Here is a 20371-nt window from a genome sequence, read left to right as displayed (position 1 = left end):
ATCAGCCAGTCTTGTCTCCAGGCTCACCTCTGAGAGCAGCCAAGTTCTGTGGCTGCATCCCAAGAGCAGACCTGGATCTGCGAGAGAGGCAGGGGCCAGCCCGAGGGCATCAGGCCAGGAAAGGAGGGAGAGGGCAGGATTCCCACGCAAACCCCTCCGAGCCGCTTCCCTCCTCCCACCACACCGGGACCGAGCAGGACCTCCCTGCGCTGCTCACGCAGGCACCTCCTGCGGACAAAAGTCGCGTTAATCTGTTTTAATAATTTATTTAAACCGCTACAGCAGACGCCCGGCAGGAGCCATCTTTATGCAGACCCCGGGGAAGAGGCAGGAACCGCAGTTCGGGTCACCCATCCCTCCCGACCCACCGAGGGAGCTGCCTGCAGAGCTGGGACCGTGCTGCTCACTCACCGCACCCTGAGCTGCTTCCCCTTCCTTCCTTCTCTTCCCGGGAGCTGCCGGGGCTGCGGGGCCGCAGTGCGGGCGGGCGGCCATGGCTGCGGGAAAGCACCGGGAGGGGGCTCGGCGACAACCGAGCAGCTCCCGGGGCTGCGAGCGCGGCGGCGGCGGGGGGACAAAAGCTCCGGTGCGTTGTCACAGCTGGTCGCTGTGCTCGGCAGCCCCAAAACGCAGCCCGTGGTGTCACCAAGGGGTGCAGACACCCCACGCCTTCGCGGCAGATGTGACACAGCCCACGTGAAGTGGCACAGGCGGCCAGCACTGCCCGAGCCCCCCCAGCCCCGCGGGGCAACAGCAGAGCGGGGCTGGGCTGCGGGGAGACAGCCACATCCTCCTGCCAGCACCAGCACGGTGTGCAAAGTGGGGCAAAACGCGATGGGGCTGAGCTGCTCACCCCTCCTGTGCTGCTTTGGGGCTGAGCTGCTCACTCCCGCCATGCTGCTTTGGGTTTGAGACCTGCTCACTCCTGCAGTGCTGCTTTGGGGCTGAGCTGCTCACCCTGCAGTGCTGCTCACCCTGCAGTGCTGCTTTGGGGCTGAGCTGCTCACCCTGCAGTGCTGCTTTGGGGCTGAGCTGCTCACTCCTGCTCTGCTGTTTTAACCCTCAGCACTGCCAGGCCCGTTCCCAGCTCAGTGAGCACAGGAAAGGTTTCAGCAGCTCAGTGTCCTGCAGCCTCAAAGAGCTGGCACTGCCCTGCCCTGCTGCTCAAGCAGGGGGAAAATTCGCTTTTTTCACCCCATTTCCCTCTTTTACCAGCTCTACACCCGCAAGGAAAGCTGTGGGTAGAGAAGCTCTGCTAGCTCTCCTCTCCTGAGACTGGTGCCCAGTGTTGAGCTGGGCAGGAGCTGAGCAGGACACCTGCAATTGTTACAGCAATAAAGATTTTCTTGTGCTTCTGGATAATACAGAGCCACAAACAGCAACACGCTTTTCTTGTTCATGGAGGCACTTTGTGCAGGGAATATTCAACACGTGCACACCGAGCCAGCAGGCATTTCATCCCTGAAACAAACACCAGCCCTGGCACTGCCAAGGATGAGAGAGAGGGTTTTCCAGGCCCAGACCAGCTGGAAGCTTGGTTTAACAGATATTAAAAACCACGAGGTTTTGGGGTATAAAACTGCAAGAGCTCTGTGCTCTGCAGATACTTCCTGTGGCTGAGCTGAGGAACTCTCCTTTTGAGCAGGTGTTGGAGTCTCTGAAAGCACCTTGCCCACAGAGCAGTGTCACCCTCCTGCCTTCAATCCCCTCACTGTCACACCCCCACACTCATCTTATATACATTATATATAACTTTATATACATATATATATATACACACATATATATACGTATGTATTTTATACTGATGTATACAACAAAGCTGAAAAAAAGGGAGATAAAAGAACCATTTAGCCTGGCCTGGGTGAACACTGAAGAGCAGAATGTGCAGTGAGCTGTTCTCTGGTCCCTCTGGAGGCACGGAAACAGTGATGTTTCACAGGATGGGTGGCTGCACATGGCTCACCAGAGCCCTTCTTTATTACAGAGCCCCTTCTCGAGCCTCCCCAGCCTCTGGGCGCTCGGCCTGGCCCTGCCCGGGGCAGAAGCGTTCCAGGAATTCCAGGTAGGCTTTCTTTTGCGCCGCAGCCGCGGGGATGAAGTGCCCGCCGGGGTGCGAGAGCACCACGGGCTCCACGAAGCACTGCGCCAGCTCCCTGCTCAGCGCCGCTGCGATCACGGCGTCCGTGTCGCCCACGACGTGCAGCGAGGGCAGGGCGATGGGCTCCCGGTAGAAGTGTCCGTGTGCCGGGGCGCGGCTGGCGAACGCGGCCACCAGCACGGCGAAGGCCACCGGGAAGCGCGGGTCGCCGCGGGCCCGCAGCGCGCACACCATGGCGGCCAGCGCCGCGCCCTGGCTGAAGCCCAGCAGACCGTCGAAGGGCCCGTGCTCCGCCAGCGCCGCCGCCACGGCCGACAGCGACTCCTCCAGCCCCGCCGGAGCCGCGGCCGCTTCGCCCGCCTCGAACGTGCCGGGCCCGGAGAACCACCAGCCGCGGGGGGGATCATCCCCGTCGGGGTCGTCCTCAGCGCTGGCGGGCAGGCGGTGCGGCGCGTCGATGGGCACCAGCTCGGCGCGGCCGCGCAGGGCCTTGCGGAGCGCGCCGGTGCGCTGGCGGAGGCGGCGGGCGCTCTGCCGGTACCCGTGCAGCGCCAGCAGCCGCAGCGGCCGCGCCTCCGCCATGGCCGCGCCTCGGCAGCGCCACTTCCGCCTTCCCGCCGAAACGCCGCGCGCTGATTGGCTGGACAGACGAGAGCGAGCGGAGCGGCTTCGCGGAGGTGACGGCGCCCCCTGGCGGCGGGAGGTCGCCGTGGGGGAGGGTGCGAGGACGGGGCAGCCCCGGAGGGGCGGGCGGGACGCGACCCCCGGTGCGACCCAGCCCGGTCCGGCAAGGGGCAACTCCCAGTGGACAGCCGGGGTCGGTCCTTACGGGCAGCAGTGTGGTCGAGTTACGGGGTGCGACCCCATCCGTTGCAGTAGGGGGTCCCGGTGGTGCTCACATCAGCGGTGCCCCCGCCGCTGCGCACGCCAGGTACCGGAGCGCGGCAGCTGCGGGCGACACTCACGAGGCTGCGAGGTCCCCGGTGCTTGGCTGCTCCCCACCCTCGGGCGGGGCGGGGGGCGCCGGTGGCTTCCCCTGCAGGGACAGGGAGGGTCAGGGATGCCCCAGCCCCGGCCGGAGCTGCCATGGGCCGGTCCGTGTCCAGCCCGCAGCACCCCCGGGGGAAACCCCCCCATTCCCGGGGATCCGCGGGGCTCGGCAGGCGCTCACCCCGACACGGCTGCGGGGACCCGCGTGTCCCTCCCCCGGGCCGGGCTGGCACTGTCCCCGTTACTGCTCGGTGGCAACGACACCACGGGGTGGCGCTTTCGGTACGTGACACCGAGCGGCACCGGGCGCTCAGCCCGTCCCGGTGCTCTCACCGGCCCGAGGGACCGAGCGGGACCCCGGTGTCCCCCCGCTGCCCACCTGTGCCGGCCGGGCGCGGCGCGGGGGCTGGGTGCCACCGTGGTTCACCGTCCACGGCCCCAGGGACTGGCTGGCATAGAAGTCCATGGGGTAAGGCTGCTGCCACTCGATGTCCTGGAGAGCCACCGCAGCCTGTGGAGAGGACCAGGGATGAGTCCCCGAGTGGTGCCTGCACAGAGGGAGCTGGTGTGCTGGGAGAGGTCCCAGCATCCAGCTTGGTGTGCTGAGGAGGGCACTGCTAGGGCACTGGGAATCCCACTGGCTTCACAAAATATTGGATATCCCAGCAGCGTGCCTGGACTGTGCACAGAGCACAGGTGCAGAGAGGAGGGGGCACTGTCTGGGTGCAGGGACATCCCCAAGGCTGCTCTGGTGCATCACCCCAAGCCAGGACTTTGTGGGGACACCCACAAAGCAGAGAGGGGTGCTCACCTCATAGGGTGTCAGCAGTGGCTTGCTGAATGCTTCTCCCCAGTCGATGGAGAGCCGGGGACAGGCTACCTGCACCCACCTGGAAGGAAATATCACAGTGGGGATGAGCATTTTGGGAAGAACAAGGCACAGTGAAGCCCCTCAGCAGAGCCCCAGAAGGTCCTCACTGTGCCAGCACCACCCTTTTAAGGACAGCCATGTCCCTTCCCTTGCAGGACAGAAGTGTCAGGGACAGCATCAAGCAGGAATTGCAGAGGGATGGGGCACCCTGGGGCTCGAGGGGATCAGCAGCACTCACACATCCACCTCTGGGAAGAGCTTTAACTTGATGGGGAAGATCTCAGACAGCAGCACCCTCACGTAGGGCCGGCCCAAGGCACGGAGACGTGACTCCAGGTGCTGCAGGGGAAAAAGGCACCTGGCAGGGTTAGGGTCCCTCTGCAACCCCCCCCAAGCCCTGCCCACAGCCCCTTCCTGGCCATCAGACCCTCTGTGGGTCCCAGCTCTGCCCCACGTGTCCCTTTGGCAGTCATAGGCCAGACTGTGGCCATGGCTCCGGCTTGTGCCCAGCTCTCCCCAGCACGTGCCTCAGCCTAATGAAGTAATTACTGCTCAATGACAACAATCTGTTCTCGTTAGCGGCTGCCTGCCCTGGGACACCCGCCTGTCACGGGCTGGCTGCAGCCAGGGCTTGCAGGAGGAGGAGGAGAGGGGCCAGAGATGTCCTTGTCCTCCCGAGGTGGCACTAACCACTCCCTGCCCAGCCAGCCCTGGCCATGCCCGCTGTGGAAGAGCAGCTGCTGGGACCTTCCTGCCCTGCCTCAAATCTCACCTGTGGCTAGCCCTGGGTGTGAGCAGGGCCACCATGCTCAGAGGGCAGAACTCTGCTGTCCTGCTCCCCTCTCCCAGGCGGGGTGCAGAAAGCGCCAGCCCGGCAGCTGAGCAGGGAGGCTGAACCTGATCGGAAGTTCATCCAATTAAAACAAACCCAGCCAATTAATTGCCGAGCTGTCTGGGGGAGGTGGGGGGGTTCTCCAAGACTGGCCAGCTCTCCCCAGGAACGGCTTTAATGAGCCCTTGTCCAGCCTCCCTCATCTGCTGCTAATTGCCCACGAAGGCCGGGGCCAGTGGCCACGGATGAGTTGCCAGCGGTGCCACATCCACCCTGGCAGCGATGGTCCAGCCCTTCCCCACACCCAACAGCAGCTCCTGGTGCCCAGTGGGGACACTGGGGAGGGGGCTGGTACCTGCAGGATGCTGGGGGAGCCCTGACGTCCCAGCGTGCCCAGGATGAGCCCCCATGAGCGGGCAGAGCTGGCAGTGAGGATGGCGTCCTGCCGGGCGCGGTGCATGCGCTCGTGGCTGTAGTGCTCCTGCGAGAACACTTTGCTGTAGGGATCGTACCTGCAAAGCACAGCCAGGCTCACACGGGCTCCATCACCTGCCCTCCTCCCAGCCATGCCTGTCCCTCATTAGCACTAATTGCCTCCCACAGCATCTGTCCTCCTGGCTGATGTAGGACCCAGCCGGCTCCTTGTTAGGGGACAAGGACAGGGATAGGGATGAGTGTCCCACCACAGCACCCCAACGCCCAGCACAGCCTCGGCTCCGTGCTCAGCTTCACACTCAGCTCCCCCCCATCCTGGCTCATCAATTATGAAGAATTCTTTGATTTGTTGCTTTGTTTGACGAGGAGAATTTTAATCAAATCCCACTCGGGTTTCGGCAGCTTCACCAGCGCCATAAACCTGACGTGCGCCTCCCGTTTGTAACAAACGACCTACTAGGAAATTCAGATTCCTCCAAATGGGCCCAGCCTTTCACTCCTGATATTTCATCTGCTTTCAGCGGCCTCATCATCGCGCTTTATGGCCTCTGCCTGCAGCAGCCGGGCTTTAATGGCTGCACCTCCACGAGCTTTCACAGGTACTTGTCAAAATGTTTATATTCAGCCGGAGTAAATGGCTGGTGTTCATCTCCCCCAAGCACCTCCCCACCCACTCCGTGGCCTCTCACCTGCCCATGCCTGCTGCTGGGGGGCACATGGGGACAGATGGGGGGGACCCCACCATGGGATTGGAGTCTGTACCTGTATGCAGGTATCCCTGGGTTGGCGATCATGATGGACTCCAGGTGGAAGCGCCCGTCGCCCAAATACCTGCCAAGAGGGGAGGGAGAGCTATGGCACTGGGAAACAGCAGCACCCTATCCATGTGTTCACTGGTTTCCCAAACTGCAGCACAGTGGAGATGCCAGGAATTCAAACTCCTCTGCTGGGCAGCAGGCACAGCCAGGGCTCCCTGGCATGGCAGGGCTGGAGAGGCAGCCATGCTCAGAGCAAGGAGGGGTGCTCACACCAGCACGGGGCAGCTGGGAGCTGCTCCATCTCAATGGCTGGTTCTAGACGTTGCTGCTTCCATTTCTAATCGGATTTCCAGTCAGCAATTACATTTCAAAGCCTTTCATTCAGCTGCCCTAATGGAGTGAGGGCCTGGAAAATGAATTCAGACGTAAAACTTGACTAGATTTTGCCCTTAATTGGAGAATGACATTTTGGGAGATCAAAGCTAATTTGTCTGCAAAAGTTAGCCCCAGAGACGGTGCAAAGAAGAAAATAATAATGCAGGGAGGACGCAGGTAAGGCCGAGTGCACCTGCGCGCGTTGGTACCGCACTGCCGCTCCTGTGCCAGCTGCAGGGACCCACTCTCACCCATGCAGTGCCAGCCTGGCTGCCCCTGCCGTCCTTGGAGAGACAGAGAGTGGCTCAGGATGAATCCACAGCTCTCACTGCCCCTGTGTCCAGCAATGCGGAGTCCAGCTCCCTGCATGGCCGTGCTTGGAAAGGCACTGGTGATGCTGGCTCCCAGCAATGTGGGCAAGAAGGAGCTCAGCAAAGCCCAAACCCACACCTGGGCTCCCCAGCTCCCCCCAAGGGTGGGGTCCTTGTATTTATTTATTCTGCAGCACACTGTATTCACAGTACATTAAGCATTTCCATTACCTAAAATAATTAGGTGATAGGAAGCGAAGTGCTCCCTCTAATTTGCTGTCCTTAAATAAAATTAATGTTGCTGTGATGTTGGGCCCCGGCCATTTGTCTTTTCCAATTATCCACCCGCCCTTCCATCTATTATCTATTCTGATATACGACTCAATTATTTCCTCCGTGCTACAAGCTCACGCCACTTAAAGCAGCGTGAGGAGCTGAAGGGGGCCCATCCCAGCCTGTGGATAGCCCTAAAACTGCACAAAACCAGGCAGGGGGTGCAGGGAGGATGGCAAGTCAGGGCCAGGCAGGAAGGTGCTACAAGCACACATCACTTAAAGCAGCGTGAAGAGCTGAAGGGGGCCCATCCCAGCCTGTGGATAGCCCTAAACACCTCTAAAACTGCACAAAATCAAGCAGGGGTGCAGGAAGGATGGCAAGTCAGGGCCAGGCAGGAAGGTGCTACAAGCACACTTAATGCAGCATGAGGAGCTGAAGGGGGCCCATCCCAACCTGTGGATAGCCCTAAACACTCTCTAAAATTGCACAAAACCAGGCAGGGGGTGCAGGAAGGATGGCAAGTCAGGGCCAGGCAGGAGGGTGCTGAAGGACCCCAGGTACTCACACAATGGCATCCGTGTCCTGAGCGAGCCGGGGTGACGTGCAGCCCAGGATCTCTCCCGGTGACAGTGGCTTACACTGGGGCACACACACCTTGTACTGGGAACGCAGCTCCTGTGACACTGCCTGTGGGAGATGGAGCTCAGCAGGGACAGGAAAAACACAAAGGGTGGCTGAGGATCCTTGGGGACACCCCAACCCTGGCAGTCCCAGCTGTTGTGGAGGGGAACCAGCCTGCTCGGGGTGGCACCAGGAACGGCCCCACGCAGCCGGGGAAGCTCAGCGAGGCTCGACCAAAGTATCAATTAAAAGACAAGGGAAAAGGCTTAACGCTTGGATAGCCCCGTGTTTTGATAGACACGGCTCAAGAGGCTCGTTCATCTCCTCCCCTCCTGGCCAGCCGGCCGTTGAGGGGCAGACAGACAGAGCCGCCGGAGCTCCCCCGGCCGCTGCCGGCACTGCATCAAAATGCCAAGTGCTCCACCGCCTGCCCTGACATTTCCAGAGCAGCTCCCGGGGGAGCAGGGGAGGGGTGCCGCCATGAAACATTGATCAGAGTTATTATAAAGTACTTGATCAACGTTCTGGCAGCACCACATTATTGCAGAGACTCGTCAGAGGGGAACCAGCTCCACCAGCAGCCCCGGGGCCCGCGGCGGGGCTGGGACAGGGAAGGGCTGAGCCACAGGAAAACTCAGGGGGAGACAAAAGCCAGGGATTTGCACCTCACCTGCAACGTGGAGACAAACTGGATGGTGCTGACCAGGGCCAGGGAGGTGCCTGCTGCGAAGTTGAAGCGAATGGTCTCAAGGAAATGGGATGCATCGATCTTTATGTCCACAAACACATAGAGCATCTTCAGCCCCTGGGTGGAGTCGATGGGAACTGGTGACAGGAGGAGACAGCGTCTGAGTGTGGGGTACACCCAGGGCTCCAGCGAGCCCCAAGTTGTTGCTGCCTGTTTGTGGGGCTCCCTGTGCCCCAAACTGCCCTGGCACAGGCAGGCTGGGCTGTGCCACCCCTCTGCCTGTGCTGGCACCCAGGGCAGGGGGTGCAGATGGGAGCCACAGAGAGCACCCGCTCGTTTCTCTCCAGATAATGGCAGCCTGGGGAATCAATGAACACAAATCTAATTACCCCTGGTGCTAAGAAGCCTTTGTCACCACGATTAAGTGAATAATTAAAGTACACAGAGTCCACATCGATCCACAGCTCCATGTTCACTTCCCATTTTGGTGCTCTTTGCCTGATCACAATTAAGTGCAAATTACTCCCTCCTGCGGGGCACGTGGGGCTGGCAGGGAGCAGGAAGCATCGTGTGCCTCACCAGTGGCCACCCTGCTGACAGGATCGCTTTGGGCAACTCAAAATGAGCCCAGCATCCTCACGGCAGCCCATGGGTAACCCAGGGTGCCCTGTGACCCACCCAACCCAGAGCAGGCAAGGGAAATGAGGCCATGGGCAGCAGATGGCAGCTGGTGTGGTGACAGTCAGCATGGCAGTGCCTGCCTGTCCCTGCAGGGAGCAGCTCCAGCTGATGTGACTCCCATTCCCTAGAGCAGCCTGATGGATACGGCCCCTTCTTCCCCTTCCTGCTGTTCATTCATGAGCAGCAGGTTACAAACCAGGAGTTTTATACTCCCTGTTCCAGTGGTGCCCATAACCCTCCTCCCGTAACAAAGCACCTAGCACCACATATTTATCACCAGGAATGCTCACACCAGCGTGGCTTTCAGGACAGAGTTCTCAACTGGGGAGTCAGTATTTCACACAGAGCCTGATGCAATTCTTCAAACCCATTTATAGGGCCCCATAAACGTCCAGGAGGGCTGCCAGGTGCTGGGAGCGTGGCAGCAGCAGGGATGCACACACCTCCTACTCATTATGGCAATTCTGCAGATCCACCTTAAAACCCAGAGCGTCTTATTGTTATTTTTGGGCTGATTCCATCCTGGGTGGACTTCAAAGTTAGCAGCATCTGGGACAGCAGCGCAGTTTCCATGGCAACTGGATCCAGAGTACTGTCCGCCTGGGGAGCACACAGCCTCCTCCTCCTCCTCCCTTCCCCGCCCAGCCTGCACTGTACCCTCAAAGCTGCCTTTCCTGGCCCTGGGGCAAGCGGGACCCGCAGGCCCCTGCTCTCCTCTGCCACCATTCCCTTTGTCATCACTCCTCAGAGGCCAGGTGGGGAGCAGGAGCAGCCTCATCCCCTGGGCCAGGGGGTCCTGCCAAGCCATGGCCTCGCTGCTCTGCTCTCGGGGACATGGCTGGAGCTGTGTGCTGCTGCAGCAGCCGAGCAGGATGAGCACGCCCTGCTGCACCCCAAATCCTGCCTGTGAGCAGCCACCCAGCCAGCCTGGCCCCATCCAAAGCCAGCAGCTGAAGCTGGAGAACAGAAAGCCCTTTGGGAAGGGATTAGCCTTTGGCACTAACTCTCCGAGCTGGTATCCAGAGGGGTGTGGAGTTGCTCGGTGTGGCATGGGCACAATGCCACACATGGGCACCCCAGCAGCACCCTGGGGCTCAGTGTCACCTACTCAGGCAGCTGTGTCCATAGTGCACCAGGAAATCAGCGCCTAGGGCCCGGGCCGTGTAGTCATCCACGCAGCAGGCGCCGTAGGTCACGTCTCCCATCACCACTGCCTCTGCATCTGTGAACCTGCGGGAGGGACAGCACTGAGGGTCACAGCCGTGTCACCAGAGCCCAGGTCCTGCCCCCCAGCCCCGTGGCGTGTCACCATGGGGGGACCCCGCGCCGCCACCGAGCCACGCGCCGGAGAGGACAAGCACTGGCTACTCTCTGAGATGTCAACATGATTAAGCTGGAGAGCGGTAATCCGCCTCTTCAATTGGGTAAAGCTGTTTGCAATTCAGCGGATTATCCACTCATCAAACAATACGCTGCCAGATTCCTAATGCTCCAGCAGGGAGAGCAGCAGAGGGAGACCCGGCACAGCGTGGTGCCACCGCTTCCACCAGCCAGCCATGGGGACTGGAGCCACCAGGACGGGCTGTCCTGGCATCCCTTGTGGTGCCAGCCAAACCACCACCACCCCATGGCTGTGGGCACTGTGTGATCTGGTGAATCCAATCTGTGCCTGGCTGTGTGGCCAAGCTGTGTCACCTCCAGAAGAGCTGGTGCTTAAGTGGCACTTGGTGAGGGAAAGCACCAAACCACCACTGGTGCTCTCCCCTACCCCCAGTGCTCCAGTCCACACCCAGCCTGTGGGTGAAGTGGCACACACCAGCACAGAGCAGCAAAGCCAAGGCTCTGGCATCATTCAGAGGCACCACCTTTGTGGGTATTTATGGCACCATTTTGGGGGATTATTAGCTTGGCCACCTTCCCGGGGAGCTGCCGCAGCAGGATGAGAGCAGGTATCGCGATGACAAAGCCCCGTGCCTGGAGGGGCTGCTTAAACCAGATGCTAATTCCTCATTTAATTGAGGCCTGCTGTAGCTCCGTGCCAGCGGGGTCCCCCCTGCTGCTGGCACCGGGCACCAGGGCAGGAGGGGGCCCTGGCACAGCGTCACCCCCTGCAGCACCCATGCCTGGCTGGGGGCCAGGGTCCCGCGCTCCCCCCGAGCGCCAGGCAGGGAGCGTTACGTCGGCGGCAAGAATAGAAATGGTGGGCAGAGCTGGGCAGATGGCAGAAGGTGGAGAAATGGCGGAGCGTGCTGAATATTAACAGCTCCGGCCCCTCCATCAGCGCCCGGGGAGGGGGACAGGGGAGCGGCAATGCTGGAGCATCCCCGAGGAGAGGGCACAGCCATCCTCACCTCAGTCTGGCCTGGGCAGCTCCTGCTCCAAAGGGTTGGGGAACGTCAGAAGATGGGCAGGATCCTGCCAGCGCCCAAATCCCGCCATTCCTCACGGCCAGCGTGGCCTGGATGGGAGGATGGCTCCTCCACTGCCCACGTGGGCACACCGTGGGGCTGGGGGCTGCCAGTAAAGGTTCCAGAAGGCTCTTCCCACCCTTCCGAGCCCCCAGCCCCCTCCTCTAATGAGAGGTGATGAGATGAACATGAATCAGACTCCACACATCTCAGCAAAAGTGGAAAATTATTCAGCTCCTTAAGATTCAGGATGGGGAGGTCTGACTCAGAGCGGCAGCCAGCGCCGCTTAATTTTTTATAGATTAAAATGTATGCAAATTGGCCCAAACCCCAGAGAAAGTCCCTGGGGGTGAAGAGCAAGAAAGTGAAATAGCAACAGTGGAAGGAGGAGGGCAGAGGTGCCCGTGGCCCTGCCTGATGTGTGGGGCTGCAGCTGGGCAGGGAGAGTGAGGCTGAGCCCTGTGCTGGCCGTGGGCAAGACTCCTCCTCTGGCTGCAGGGAGTGGAGTCACAGGTGAGCAAAGATGCCACGGGATGGTGCCTGGTGAGGAGGGAACCCTGGCAAAGCCAGGAGCCTGGTGGTGCTGCAGGAGGGGCTCCAGGATGGCACACACCGGGTTCACCTGCTCTGGCTGGGCTGGACAATCGAGCGGAGCCGTAATCATCTCCAGAGACAAATCAAAGGCAGACACCAGGGCCTCCCCTTGATGTTTTAATCAGTTCAGTGTCGCCAGAGTCTTTCATCAAACTACAGAGGAAGGAAATGTCAATTAGCAGCCACCTGCCTCCAACGCGGGCTGGGGAGCTGCTTCCCAACCAGCCTGGACCAGGCCGTGGGCAAGGGGCAGCCACAGCAGCATCTTTGTCAGTGTTTTGTGTCCCTGGAAGTTGTCACAGCACGGATGGGTCCCAGCAGCGTGCTGGCAGTGGTGACAGGGATGTCCCCACCCAGTGCTGAGATGCTCATTACAGCTGGGAGCTCATGAATATTGAACACGTGGGGAGGTTATTCATCTTTTACGTCCCGCAAACCCCGGCTCATTCTGAAAAACCGCCTGGCCTTAGCATTTTTCTCATCTCCCCTTAATTCATTATCTGCTCCTTTAAACAGATGGCTCCCAAAATCCCATTTATAAAGAGCCATGCTCAGCACTGGCAGGATGTGCCCCAGGGCAGGCCAGGTCCCACCCTGATCCCAGCTGGGACCTCCAGCCCTGCTCCCCAGAGCAGGATGGAGGCAGCAGCAATCCAGGGACAAGTTTTGGGGCTGAAAACGCTGGGTCAGAGACATGCACACACGGTGCCTGCGTGTCTCCAAGCATGGGGTAGCCAGCCCCTGTCACCTGAGCACAGGCACTTGGCTGGAGCAGCCCTGATTTATCCCAGCCCCTCGAAAAATGAATGAGAGCATTTGCTGCTGGCAGGAGCGCGAGGTCCCTTGGCAGCGTGTGAATGATACAGTGCTGGTCCTCGAGCCATGAGGCAGAGCTGCTCTCCCCAGCAGGGACGAGTCCTCAGCCCCTGTGTGCCCACCAGCCCTTGGTGGGGAGGGGATTGAGGGGACTGGGCTGAGAGTGGCCAGTCCTGGCACCCCTGTGCTGTGGGAGGATGGAGGCAGCACTGGGACGCCAGGGTGCCTGCATGTTGTGCTGGGGACACGGTGCTGCCCCTTGCCTCACAGCCACCTGTCTCACCTGCATGTGGCCCTTCAAATACCCCACAACCACCCCATAACCACCCCACAACTGCCTGCCCTGTGCCCAAGCCCAGCCTGTCCCAGGACACCTGTGGGTGCTGCTGTCCTGGGCTGTGGGGGCTGAGCCCAGTCCTGGCTGAGAACAGTGCACTCAATTAGCAGAGAAGCCCATCACCAAGCCCCATTACCAGACTCCCAACTTCATTAGCACAGGAAGGCTGCACATAATGAAAATAATGAGTTTGAGGTTTTATTGCAATTGGTGCTGGAAGAGCCTGGCTGCAGATGGAGTCCCACAGAGCTTCTGCAAGTGGGGCATGATGGGGAGAGGTGGTGGGCGTCCCCACAGCCCCCCAGGAGGAACCATCTCCAGCTCAGTCCCCTCCCCTGAGGGACTTCCCACTCTGTCCTCACCATAGGTGGCAGGACAAACACCACCTCTCAAGGGGCAAGTCCCAGGGCACCCCAGCTTTGCTGGTCGTGTAGCAGCAAAAAAAACCCAAAATAAGGCAAATCAAGGGTTAATGCACATTGGTTGTAAAGGCATCATGACCATCCTGTGTCTGGATTATGCCTGTCCCCTGTTCACAACACAGAGCTCTGTGGGATACAAGGAGGTGGCATGGGGCACTGGTGGTGGGCACCACACTGTGCTGGCACATCCCAGCCCTGGGAGGTGCCAGCCCTATAGACCCCGCACATTCCCCCCAGCCCAATCCCCGTGGCGCAGCCACCACCCGGGTGGAAGGTTTTGAACATCTCCAATGAAGTGAGAACTTCATTCCTCCTAATGATGCTGTTGTGCGGTTAACGACAGTGATTAAATTCCCCTGCACAGTGTGCACCCGCTGCCAGAGCCTCCAGGTTGTGCTGAAAAGGACGAGGGAAGGCAGTGCTGGCCAGCAGAGCCACGGCACTGTGCAGCTGAGGCCAGATCCTGATCCCTGTTAGTGTCCCAGGGTGGCCTTTTGGGACCTCCTGGTGATGCTGCCAGCTTCATCACAGCATTCAGTGCCACACTGCTCAGTGCCACATGGCAGAGCTGCCTGGCCAAGGGACCTGGCACCTGCTGGCACTGGGAATGGGCTGGGCACACCAGCCATGGCACCGGGTACTGTGTGGGGCACACCATCCATCAGGGCCTCTTTTGTCCTGGCCACAGCTGTTGGGCTGTGCATACAGATGTTTAACTCTTTTGTTCAACCAGGACCTGGTGCCACTCCAAAAAGTCCCTGCCTGCTCCTGAGTCAGCAGGATGAGACTGGGATGGTCTGTGCACCTCCAGCACTGCCTCGCATGGATCTTCAAAAGCCACTGGGAGTTGGGAGGTGTCTAAAAGTCACTGGGAGTTGGGAGGTGTTCAAAGCTATGTCAGGGCAGCCTCTGCAGGCATCAGGACACCCCTAGGCCCCCCACCATTGCCCATCCCCACCACCAAGCCTGGGCTGATTAGCAGGAGCCTCTCACCCCGGCGTGGCACAGGAAGACAGAGGGATTAGCAGCTGCGAAGCCTGACAGCCGACTTTATTAACACGGAATCAAAAGCCCAGCTGAGAGCCCAGCTGATCCGTCTGCTCCAGCCGCGGCAGGGAGGGGAGCAGGGGCCCGCTCCTGCCTGCACAGCCCCCAGCTGCAAGCTGGTGGCACAGGGAGGGGGACACGACTGCCACCTCCCCGGCATGACAGCGGCTGGGCTTGGGGGGGCTGCCCCTCCCCGAGCTGTGGTCCGAGCTCCCCCCACGCTGCCGCCCCCCAGCACGAGTTCCTCCCTGCCGAATTGCATCAGCCGTGACAAATGGAGCCAATTTGGACGGTGCCGCGGGAGTGTCGTGATGTGGCGCCGGCAGCGAGCAGACCCCGGCCCCGATGTCCTCCCCCCACCCCCCCGGCACGCCCCGGCATGGCTGTGACAATGACAAACCTATTAAGGGTAATTAAGTGGCCTCACACCGGTCAATGCTCCGAGCGTGCTCTCGGTTTCAAAGGCTCCAGGCTGCGAACCCCACCGGCCTTTCTGGCGATGCTTCGGCTGCATCTCCATCCCCGCAGCCCCTGGGGGCTCGGCCAGCGCCAGGGCAATGCTGGGAAGCTCAGACCTGGCCGCCCCCTCCCCTCCTCACTCCACGGAGCTCTCCCCGGGGGCCTGCTCACTCCCACACGGCACCGAGGGACGTGGTGACACTGCCATCCCACCGCACGGGGACAGACAGACGCACAGCGAGCAGCGTGTCCCCCTCCTGCGGGGCGGGGGAGTGAGGCACATCCCCGCTCCCGGCTCTCCCAGCAGCACCAGGCCACCGCACAAATATTCTATTAGAAGGCAGCTCCAGCAGAAGGGATAAATATTCCGTCTGAGTGGCAGCTGACAGGGCTCCAGTTCAACCCAAACACACAGGGGTGGGCATTGTCACCCCAGGGGCACAGCCCTGGGCAGGGCTCTGCAGCCAGCAGCAGGGAATGCAGGGCAGGGGGAACTCACCCCCCAAACTCCCACCAGCGAGGACAGGGCAGGATGGGCTGGGGAAAGGGGCTGCTCGCTGAGCAATGCCCCCAGTGGGCACACAGGTATTCCTGTCACATCCTCTCTGTCACCAGGAGCAAGGGGACACCAGCCCAGGGCTGATGGTACCCCTAGCCCCTGTCCCCAGCCTGGTGACAGCAGCCAGAGCACACACAGCTGCAGCGATTCCTGTCACGTTGGAGGCTCCTCCGGCCCCAGCGATGGGTGAGGAGGGCCAGCAGGAGCGGGTGGCCGAGCTTCCATTCCACATTAATGCTGGCCATGAATATTAATAGCAGGAAGAGGCAGGAACTAACGAGGCCACCTGCCGATTCACACCTCACCTCCAGCAGTGTGGCTGGGTCCCCACTGTGTCCCCAGGAGAGTGGACACAGGGCTGGGCTCACTCCTGCCCACAGCCACTATCGTTTGGCTGGCAGTCCCCATCCCCAGCCAGAGTCACGGATGGCACCCAGTGCTCCCAGTAAAGGAGTGGCAGTGGAAAGTCTCTGGGTACTGCATGATGCCAGGGAGGGAAGGATACAGCCCTCCTGCTCAGCCTTGAAGCCATCCCCCATCAAAACACCATCCCATCAGTGCCCCCACATCCCCTCCCTTGGCTGGGCACCTCCACCCACGCAGCACCCCTCACCAGCCCAGCGAGGATGCCAGCACCCCAGAATCCAGCGGCACCCTGGCATTCAGCACCCTGGAATGCACCATCCACCGGGAAGTGTGGCTTAAGGTTTCATTCAGATAAAAGAGCCCCTTAATCCGCTGCCTTTGAAGTCGGAGACATGAAAGCGGCTGGGTGCCAAAGCCGGAGAGGAGGCAGCTCCACTTAAAGGGACAAACCCACGCCGAGCTGCCCACACTCGCACCCGTCCCCTGCCCCCCTCGCCCGTGCCCACCTTCCCACCCAGTGTGGGGAGGCGATGGCAGAGCGGGACAAAGCCCGCGGGCACGGCTGCCTTCCCACCCAGCACGGCAGCGAGGCAAGGCAGCTGCTAATGAGTGCCACGACCCGGATGGCAGACGAGGCACGAAGTGCTATTAGCACTAATTCATTGTGCTAAAACAGAGAGGGGCTGCGGAGGGGGCTGCGGTGTGTGGGGAGGAAGGCAGAAGCGCTCAGCAGGAAAGAGATCACGGCCAATTTCTGCAAGGTGCCTGCATCCACTGTCACTGCACAGCCCAGCTCCTCTCCCGTGCCTCAGCCTCGCCTCTCAAGCGGCTCGGAAAAATCAAGAGAGGAGCCGTGGAGAAAGGGTCACCCAGCAGGAGTGACCCTCTCCGTGCCACCAGCGTGGCCTCGAGCCTCCCCAGCCGCAGCAGGGCTGCCCCTGCACATCTCCGCGGCTGCAGAGGCAGGACGAGGCCGGGGGAGGAGGCTGGGTCCCTGCCGCAGCGCTGCCGGCCCTCCCCGGGGCGCTGCCGGGGCACCGGGCTGGCGTCAGCCGCTTGTTAGCACGGCTGCTCCCGGCTCCAGCACCCCTGCGGGGCCCGGCATGCTGAGCCTGTCAGCAGCTCCCGGCACAGCGCAGAGGGGAGGAGAAGCCGAGCTGCGCTGGCACCGAGCCGGTCCCTGTCCCCAGGGATGGCAGCAGGTCCTTGTCACCCGCCACAGCGCTGCCCAGCCAGGTTGTGGCCACAGCCACAGCACCTCCTCATCCACAGCCCTCTTCCTGCCCAGTGGCCAAGCCATCCCCAGCAGTATTCCCCATCCCCTGGCCAGCCCCACAGGGAAAAGCCGTGCTCTTACCGCTCAATGATGTCAGCGATGGTGCAGGCGAACATGAGGAGCCCTTCTGGCATCTGCAGGGCCACTGGGAAGAGAAACAGCCACGGGGTTAGGAGACATCCCAAAGTGGGGATCAGCTCAAGGTGCAGCCACAAACCACCCTCCCCAGACCAGCCAGGTGTTGGCCAAAAACCCGTGTGGCTCTGGCAGCTGGGGTGCAGCCTGCCCTGCCTTGGGCTGCATCCACACCTCATCCCTCTCTGAACCCGCTGACACTGCTGCTCTCTCCCACTTCCCACTGTAATGACTTCCAGATTTTAATTATGTGCTGCACAGCAAAAGGTACTTTCTTCTGTTTATTTAAAACCTGCTCCTAATAATGTAAACGTGTGCCCCTGGTTCTCCTGGTACAAGAAAGAGTGAATAATCATCCCCTGTTCAGCCTCTCCACATCATTCACAATTCCACATCCCTATCATATCCCCTTTTGTTCACCTCTTTTCCAAGCTAAAGGATCTAAACCTATTTAATCTCTCCTTATACAGAAGCTGCTCCAAACCTTTGATCATCCTCAGTGCCCTTCTCCACACCTCCCTCGCAGCTCCTCTCTCCATTTCAGGAGGGTGGCCAGCAACAGCCGCAGCGTTGTGCCTTGCAGGAATTTATTCAACAACAAATTCATGTTTCCTCATTTGCTCCCTCCTCAGAGAACAATCAGAACAATCCCCATTCCTCCAAAGGACAGCAAACTGCCCAGTGCCTGGGCTCCACGGGGTGGTGGGGAGGAGCAGGGATCATGATGGAGGAGGTAAATGGAGGAGGCCCCATTAATCCTGTTGTTCTTTCACCTCCCAATCCCACTAAGATATCCCAGCTTCCGTGCTATCTATCCAAACACTCTCTCCAACAAAATCCCTGTGCTTCCAGGCCCAACCCAGGCCAGCGTGGAGCTGTGTGAAGGCCTGGCTCAAATCAGGCTGATCCCACCCTGTTCCAACCTGCAGGAAAGCTGCACATGTTCTGCCAGCAACCTGACCTGGCAGGGATGAGGTTCCTTATCCCAGCATCCCCTATTGAGCCGATTTGAGCCCATTTTGGCCCATTTGGGGCTGCCCTCCACCCCAGATCTGCAAAGAGCAGCTCGGCAGGAGGTCACTCTCCGCCATGGGGAAAGGGGGTGCTCCCCAGCCCCCCAAAGCCCGCAGCAGGCCGGGCACAGGCAGGGCTGGCTGCAGCCCTGTGGGAGGCTGCGTTCCCCCAGCAACGAGCCCCTGGCTGCTCTCTGCACACGCGGATTTTTAAATCCCAGCACGGCTGGCTGCCTGATGGGCTCGGCTCCCAGCTCGGAAGCCTAAATCCCAGCCGCATATTTACATTTAATTAGGAGGTGCCAAGCGGCAAAACACGGCGAGGAAAGGCAGAGCCAGCACGGCTGGGCGGCCCCGCCGTGTCCTGCTGGGACAGGCCCAGCCCTGACTGCCACCCCAGAGCCGGGATGGGCAGCGCAGCCCCACACCCTGCGGCCCTCCAGCATGGCAGCCGCGAGCAGCTCGGCCTCCAGAATATCCTGCCAGCCCTGGCAGCTCGGTGGCAGCAGGCAGAGCCGTTCCCAGGTGGATACAAAGCGTTGCAAACCCGGCTGTGCCACAGCAGCAGCCCCTGCATGCAGGTGAAGGCAGGGTGGGGACGCTGGTGACACCCGGGGATGGAGGGGGAGGCTCCCAGCCCTGCTCCCCCGAGCTGAGCACACACCTGAAGGCTCCACGATCACTCCCTGCTCCTCTGAGGAAGGTTCAGAGCAGGGAGCAGCATGGCCCAGCTCCCTGCCAGCCCCACTCGGTGCCCGGTGCTGTGGGGCTCCCCCGTGCCAGCGCCAGCAGCGCGTCAGGAAAGCGCAGGGAGAGAGGAGAGAGGCAAGAGGAGCACAGCAGGGACCTGGCTAGCATCCCAGACACATCTCCAGGCTGACAGGTCCACGCAGCTCAACCTGTCCTGTCCAATGTGATTATAATCCAGAGATACAGATCTATTAACCCCCCTCGAGAGGAGCAGAGCTCGCCAGCACAGAGCTGAACACACCGAGGGCACAGCAGCAGCTCAACCCCAGCCTCACCTGCCCCACAGGAGGGGCTCAGCAGCACAAACCAGCCCCAAACCCGCTCATGCCCCGGGGCAGCGCTCACCCTTCCTGGCCCGAGCCTGCCGGATGCGCCACACGGTCTTGGGGATCTCGAAGTTGTAGTTGGGGGGCAGGGCCAGAGCCGCCTCCCGCAGCTCCGCGTTGCCCAGGATCTCCTCGGGGATCTGCTGGGCCACCTGCCGGGCTCGGGCTGCGGGACAAACGGGGAGGGACCGAAAGGAGCGGTCAGAGGGCACGGCACGGGCCACCGTGCTGTCCTCGGGTCACTGCTCACACCCCTGGGGACAGTGGGAAAAGGGCCGGGGTCCTGCCCTGCACGCTGGGGGCAGATTGCTCTCGTTTTTTGACGAAAACAAGGCGGATTTTTTTAGCCCAGAAAGCACCGCAATAACTACATGAAACCCTATGAGTGCAGCTGGCTGAACCCACAGCGAGGGCACAGCACGCACAGCCCCTCGAGGCTCATCACCAGCACCCCGCTGACACCGTAGTGCACTCCGGTTTCCCCAGCGAGGGGATCCCGTTATCCCACCGGGAAGGAGCCGCCCGGTGCCGGCTGAGCCATCCCCGGGAGCCTCATCCCGAAGCCGCCCCCCGACAGCAGCCGCCCCCCTACATCTCGGCGATGCCAGAGTGCAGCGGGGGAGTGACAGCAGGGGGATTATTCACTATTTCCAGCCCAACACCGGCGCTCACGAGCCACCGAACCCTCCCCGCACGGCCCACGGCACAACCGACAAAGGGCCAGCTGGGCCGGGCCGGCGGCGGGGGCGGCCGCGACGGTGGGGGAGCCACCTCCCGCCACCGGCCGGGCCTCCCCCGTCGAGGCAAGCAGCACAGCGGCCGGTAGCGGCAGCAGAGCCCCGCGCAGGAGCGGTCTCAGCGCACCTTTGGCCGGCACCGGGGCCGCGCTCCCGGCCCGCACGGGGGCCGCCATGGCTGTGCGCA

General features: G+C 61.1%; 2 protein-coding genes across 2 annotated transcripts; both read right to left on the bottom strand.

The window, feature by feature from the left end:
- Window positions 1-1781: 1781 nt before the first annotated feature.
- Window positions 1782-2968, bottom strand: OVCA2 (OVCA2 serine hydrolase domain containing). Its single transcript, XM_054287505.1, is given in 5 exon segments — window positions 1782-2693; window positions 2695-2785; window positions 2788-2845; window positions 2848-2899; window positions 2931-2968. Coding segments are annotated over 5 exon segments (951 nt in total). The 3' UTR covers window positions 1782-1981.
- Window positions 2917-20371, bottom strand: DPH1 (diphthamide biosynthesis 1). Its single transcript, XM_054287108.1, has 12 exons — window positions 20312-20371; window positions 19467-19613; window positions 17305-17368; window positions 10048-10169; window positions 8241-8395; window positions 7515-7636; window positions 5992-6060; window positions 5150-5306; window positions 4201-4301; window positions 3903-3981; window positions 3471-3602; window positions 2917-3137 (listed from the first exon to the last, which is right to left on the bottom strand). Exons 1-12 carry the CDS (start codon window positions 20358-20360, stop codon window positions 3063-3065), a joined length of 1272 nt encoding a protein of 423 aa, XP_054143083.1. The 5' UTR covers window positions 20361-20371; the 3' UTR covers window positions 2917-3062.

The sequence above is a fragment of the Melozone crissalis genome, unplaced genomic scaffold (genome assembly GCF_028551555.1).
Source record: "Melozone crissalis strain CALT ecotype California unplaced genomic scaffold, PUWL_Pcris_2 ptg000057l_1, whole genome shotgun sequence".
NCBI lineage: Eukaryota > Metazoa > Chordata > Aves > Passeriformes > Passerellidae > Melozone > Melozone crissalis.
The sequence above is the reverse complement of the archived record's forward strand: the minus strand, read 5'-3'. Positions and strand labels throughout refer to the sequence as shown.